General features: G+C 48.7%; 1 protein-coding gene across 1 annotated transcript; it reads right to left on the reverse strand.

Moving 5' to 3' along the window:
- Positions 1 to 2015: 2015 nt before the first annotated feature.
- On the reverse strand, positions 2016 to 3404 carry LOC701681 (metallothionein 1B-like). The gene is made up of 3 exons (XM_001092683.5): positions 3255 to 3404; positions 2586 to 2651; positions 2016 to 2248 (listed from the first exon to the last, which is right to left on the reverse strand). Exons 1-3 carry the CDS (start codon positions 3280 to 3282, stop codon positions 2157 to 2159), a joined length of 186 nt encoding a protein of 61 aa, XP_001092683.1. The 5' UTR covers positions 3283 to 3404; the 3' UTR covers positions 2016 to 2156.
- Between the last annotated feature and the right edge of the window lie 2271 nt (positions 3405 to 5675).

Here is a 5675-nt window from a genome sequence, read left to right on the forward strand (position 1 = left end):
AGCTGTGACCAGGACAGCAGGCTAGGGGTAGCATAGGTTCATGCATCCCTTCACTTCTGAGCTGTGTGGCCTTAGGCAGGTTGATTAACTACTCTGAAAGACAACACAGGCCTGCCAGGCCCTGCATATTAGCTGTCCCAGTTCTGAGGCCTGTGGCTCTCATTCCCAAGGTTGTATGAAGATCCAGTGATACGAAGGGTGAGAAAGGCTTTTGTGTCTGTACAAATGCCAAGCAGCAGCATGTTATCCAACACCACATTCCTCCTGGCAGGATCACCAGGCTGCAATCTCATTCCCAGCCTCTAATACAGCCTCTAATACAAACCTATGAGCCTTTCTCCAGGAGGCTGTTGGGATTTAACAGAATTTGTCTGTCTAAGAAGGTAGTGTAGGCTAGGTGCAGTGGGTCACACCTGTAATCCCAGCACTTTGAGAGATGAAGGTTGGCACGTCACTTGAGAGCAGGAGTTCCAGACCAGCCTGGTCAATATGAATAAACCCTGTCTCTACAAAAATACAAAGCTTAGCCGGGCGTGGTGGTGTGCACCTGTAATCCCAGCTACTCAGGAGACTGAGGCAGGAGAATTGCTTGAACCTGGGAGGCGGAGGTTGTAGTGAGCCAAGATCCCACCACTGCACACCAGCCTGGGCAACAGAGAGAGATTCCATCTCAAAAAAATTAGTTAATTAATTAAAAATAAATAAAAAGAAAGCGTAGAGAGAATACTCGTAAGCCTCATTATTTATTTATTTTTAATTTTTTTCATCTTTTTTTCTTTTTTCTTTCAGCGATGAGAATCTTACTTTTTTTCTGGTTGTGAAGCAGGCTGTGAACCAGGACTGCCTGACACCAAAATTCATGTCCTAGGCTCAGGCTGCCCTCTGAAATCTCCTCTTCCCTGGGCAGCAGTGAGTAAGTGTGGTCCTGATCGCTAGGCCAGGAAATCCATCTTCCTCTTTGATTGAACATCAAATAGCATGTCCTCCACAGAGCCAGGGGGACTAATGGTTAGCTTTTATTATAAATCAGCCAGGGCCTCACTCCTTAATGAGCACCACCACACCCTCCAAACTGCAGAATCCTCCATCACTGCTGCATGGGCAGCCAGAAGAACTTCTGCAAACCAGGATCACACTCACTGCATACTGCTGGAACATGCTGGGCATCTCCTTCCATGTCTCCAGTCGCTTTGATGTTCTGAAGTAGGCAAAGGCTGAAACAAATTCAGTTTGGGCTTGGGTGGAACTTCCAAACATTCAGAGCCAAGTCACAGCAGGGAGCTCTCAGGGGTCAGCGAGAGTCCTGTCAGTGACACGAAGCAGAGCAAGCCTGATGGTTCCTTGTGGGGACGTGCTGGGCAGTGCTGCTCAAGGTGTGTGAGCCACACCCTGGGACCAGTTCTGCTGATTCCTGTTTGCAATGCGCATCAGCAAAATATGTGCAAAGTTTGTAAGTCTTTCATTTTCCTGTTATTTGTGTGTATACTTACTAAAATTTTTCCTGTTGAATATTAAAATGGTTTCTGTATTTTGTGTTTGATTTCCTTTTATCTGTAATTAACAGGATTTTATTTACAAAGGTTTAGGCCTGGGATGGATGGGAATTAAAAAGTGTTTCTTCACTGTGGAGTGTGAGAAGCCCCGTGCAGAACTCAAGCAACTGAGGAGTTGGATTCCACCCCGTCATCACTTTCAAGCCTAAAATCTGATGAGGTACCAAAGCTGGGCAGGGAAAACAGAAAATGAAAATGAGAGATGGAGAAGTTTCTGTGCCACATTTGCACATTTGACATGACCCGAGGCGATCACGCATGTCCCCCCGACCCCGTCATGTGATCCGGCACAGTGCAGTTCCATTTTACAGAAGATGGAGCTCAGGGAGGAACCGGGCTTGCCTCAAGGTACTCAGACTGTTAGGGGCTCACATTTCCATCAGAACCGTGTCTCTAAATTCTCAATTCAGTCCCCCACTCCAACTGTTATTTCCAAGCCACACACAGGAAAGGAGAGTCGAATCAAGTCAAAAGTGTTTTATTGTCATTCACATATTGAATAAAGGAAGGAACATAGCAAACCGATCAGCGCAGTTTGAAAAAAAAAAATCCAGGTTAGTACTGGTTGCTCTATTTATGCCTGGGAGCAGTGCTCTCCCAACATCAGGCACAGCAGCGGCACTTCTCTGACGAGCCTTTGCAGACACAGCCCTGGGCACACTTGGCACAGTCCACGGGGCAGCAGGAGCAGCAGCCTGGGGAAGAAGGGGAGAGTGAGAGGTCACAGCCGAGTTGACCAGGGACCTCTCTGTCTCAACAGCAGGTCTGGCTCAAGTTCAGACCCCAGACCCAGAGGATGCATTTTTAGGTTGGCACAGCTCTGTTCTGATGGTGCATTTGAGGTTTGTGTCCCAATAGAAGAAGTCTGCCCTGCCCCATCTGAGCTCAGAGCAGAAAGCCTGGAGAGGGAATGACCCAGCCAACAGGGGCGAAAGAAGACCAGATCCCAAAAGCATGCACTCAGGGCCAGCGCTGAGTTCCCTCCCAACCTTAGCCACAGCCCCAGATTCCTGGAGATGGCCCCGCACTCACTCTTCTTGCAGGAGGTGCATTTGCACTCTTTGCACGTGCAGGAACGAGCACAGGCACAGGAGGCACCTGCGGAAGAAAAAAAGGCAGTGAGCGGCGAGTAAGGTGCAGAAGGTACAGCGGTGAGTCAATGAATGTCCAGTGCCCCCTCCGCCCCCTCCTCTGTGCAGGGCCAGCCCTCAGAGCTCCTTTCCCACTCAGAGCAGTGGAACAGAAGCCCCATGTCCTCCGCCATCACGCTGGAAAGGGCAAGCACTCTCCTTTATATACCCTATCAGGAAGTTCCCAGCTCCACACACAGCCCAGGAAGACGGGGCTGGAGGCCAAAACCTTCTCTGATGAACTCTGAAGAGGCCTCCTGTCAGAGTCCCCCGCCTCTCATCCATCCCAGCTGCTCAGAATTAGAGCAGAGCATTGGGGCTCAGCCAGCAGCCCCCTGACTAGATGGGTGACATGGAGCAGAACAGCCTTGATCCTCAGAATCCCTAATTCTGACTTACAAGCACAGAGGAGGGAAATGCTCGCAGGAGCTTGGCCAAGAGGAAAGCACTGGAAGAAGTAAAGGAGTTCCCTTCAACTCAGATCTCATAATACAACCTTCTCAAACCCAGGGACGCTGTGTACGGTGGCCAGGAATGGGCATCTCAAGGCCCAGAGCCAGGCGTCCCTTACCTGTGGTGCAGGAGCAGTTGGGATCCATTTGGAGCCAAGACAAGCCTGGAGTTCCTAGGCAAGAGATGAGAAGTCAGTAGGGCAGGTGGGAGGCATGAAGGAGACCAGGAGCCGGCTGCTCCCTTTATAGTCAGGGGAGGTGGTGGGGTGCAGAAGCCCCGCCCTGGCCCTTGCACTCACCCCTGCTGAATCTGCACTGCCCGTGGTCGCTGGCTGGGCCGTGAGCAGTGGCCTGGCCTGACTCAGGACTGTCAACATCTTTACCTCCCCTGGATACCGTGTGCAAACCCAGCCTCGTGTTCAACTTCCAGGATCAGCAGGAGCGGGAGCATAGGGAGAGAGTTGTGTGCAAAGGACTGGTGGAGGTTGTGACCTTTGGATTTCCCCCCTAGCCTGAGTCTGTCCCCACGTGGTTCCCTCAGCCACATTTCTCCTGCGCATAGCACCAGGACAGAGACAGGGCTCTGTCTCCCTCTCTTCCATTCTTCACTCTTGAGAGGCTGAATGGGCACATTTCTCTGGGTAATCCTTTGCATAAATCTCTCCAGGGTCTCCCCACTGCCTAGCTGGCCACCCTACTACAGGATGACAATTTGGAAAATGTAGGATGTCCCCGGAAGAGGGATCATTGAAGGTGACATGCAGACCTTGGATGAAATTAGAAAGCAATTTCCTTCCATATTCCTACTACTCTACATAACGTTAATCCATGTTAGGCCCTGTTTAGTCACTTTCAATTTTGAACCCTCACAGCAACCGAAAAGGGACATACATCCTATTTATGAACCCATATTCCTAATCTGGACAATGATAATACCAGCAGTTCAAGCCACTAGCCCAGGGTCAGAGGGCTGGGAAGTGGTACTGCTGGGTCTGAATCCTGTCAGCTTCCCAAGGGAGAGAAGTCAGTGATGAAGCTTCCCTTTGGCCTAGGTATGTTTATCTCTTTATTGCTTGATATCTTTTTTTTTTTTTTTTTTTGAGACGGAGTCTAGCTCTGTTGCCCAGGCTGGAGTGCGATGGCCAGATCTCAGCTCACTGCAAGCCCCACCTCCCGGGTTCACGCCATTCTCCTGCCTCAGCCTCCCGAGTAGCTGGGAGTACAGGCGCCTGCCACCTCGCCCGGCTAATTTTTTTTGTATTTTTTTAGTAGAGACGGGGTTTCACCGTGTTAGCCAGGATGGTCTCGATCTCCTGAACTCGTGATCCGCCCGTCTCGGCCTCCCAAAGTGCTGGGATTACAGGCTTGAGCCACCGCGCCCGGCCAATTGCTTGATATCTTTAAACAAAACCAAGCGTCCATGTCAGTCCTGGTAGCAAAACAGAGATGCAGAGGAGTATGAATCAGGAGAATTTGATGATAACCTTCTATGTGTGGAAGTTAAACTGATTCTTTTTTCAGTACTGCTAATGAGTTTGGTTTTCATATAAATATATCTAAGGAAATAGGATATTTATTTGAAGAAAATAAATTTTAAAGAAAAATGTTGAGTCACATATTGGTGCAGGTGGTAGCAGAACTGGCAGGCATCCTTCCATCTCTGTTATGGGGACAGGGACTGTCTTGCTCATGGCTTTATATTTCTGGTGTGAATCCCTATTTGTGGGAAGAGTGTAGGACCCTGTCGGGACCTCAGGTCAATCCTCATGTGGCTGATGAGAAAGACAGAGGACATCAGGCCTGGCTCTTTTGTCTGGAGTAAAAATGTCAGCTATGCTATTGTCTGAGTCCATTTGGGCTGCTATCACCAGATACCTTAGACTGGGTACCTTAAAACAGCAGAAATACATTTTTCTCAGTTCTGGAGGCGTGGAAGTCCAAGGTCAAGGCACCAGCATATCTGGAGTCTTGTGAGGGCCCCGTTCCTCATGGATATCTCTTTCTTGCTGGGTCCTCACATGGTGGAAAGGGTTAAACAAGCTCCCTCAGGCCTCCCTTATTAAGGACTAATCCCGTTCATGAGCACTTTGCCTGCATACCATAGTCACTTCCCAAATGCACCACCTCTTAAAAGCAACACAATGAAAGTTATATTTCAACACCTGAATATTGGAGGGACACAGGCATTCAGGCCATAGCAGCCATGAATAATAATAACAACAAATAGTGGTTAATATTATAGACCACTGGTCATGTACAGGCACCATTCTGAGTTCTTAACATCCATTAAATCATTTGCCTCTACGAGTCCAACCCTATTACAGTCATGTGTCACTTGATGAAAGGTATGCGTTCTAAGAAATGTGTCTTTAGGCAATTTCGTCATTGTGCAAACATTGTAGAATGTACTCACACACACCTAGATGATACTGGCTACTACACACCCTAGGCTGTCTGCTTTAGCCTATTGTTCTTAGGCTTCAAACCCATACACTGTCAGGCAATTTTAACACAATGGTAAGTATTTGTGTAGCTAAACA

This window comes from Macaca mulatta, chromosome 20, assembly GCF_049350105.2.
Source record: "Macaca mulatta isolate MMU2019108-1 chromosome 20, T2T-MMU8v2.0, whole genome shotgun sequence".
In the NCBI taxonomy this organism is placed as follows: Eukaryota; Metazoa; Chordata; class Mammalia; order Primates; family Cercopithecidae; genus Macaca; species Macaca mulatta.

Bases quoted from the DNA above. Each gene is read 5' to 3' on its own strand.
- LOC701681 (XM_001092683.5), bottom strand. From the start codon at position 3,282: ATGGATCCCAACTGCTCCTGCACCACAG. The intron at 2,652-3,254 runs GTAAGGGACGCC...TTTCTTCCGCAG, and splicing joins CAACTGCTCCTGCACCACAG to GTGCCTCCTGTGCCTGTGCT. The intron at 2,249-2,585 runs GTGAGTGCGGGG...CTTCTTCCCCAG, and splicing joins ATGCACCTCCTGCAAGAAGA to GCTGCTGCTCCTGCTGCCCC.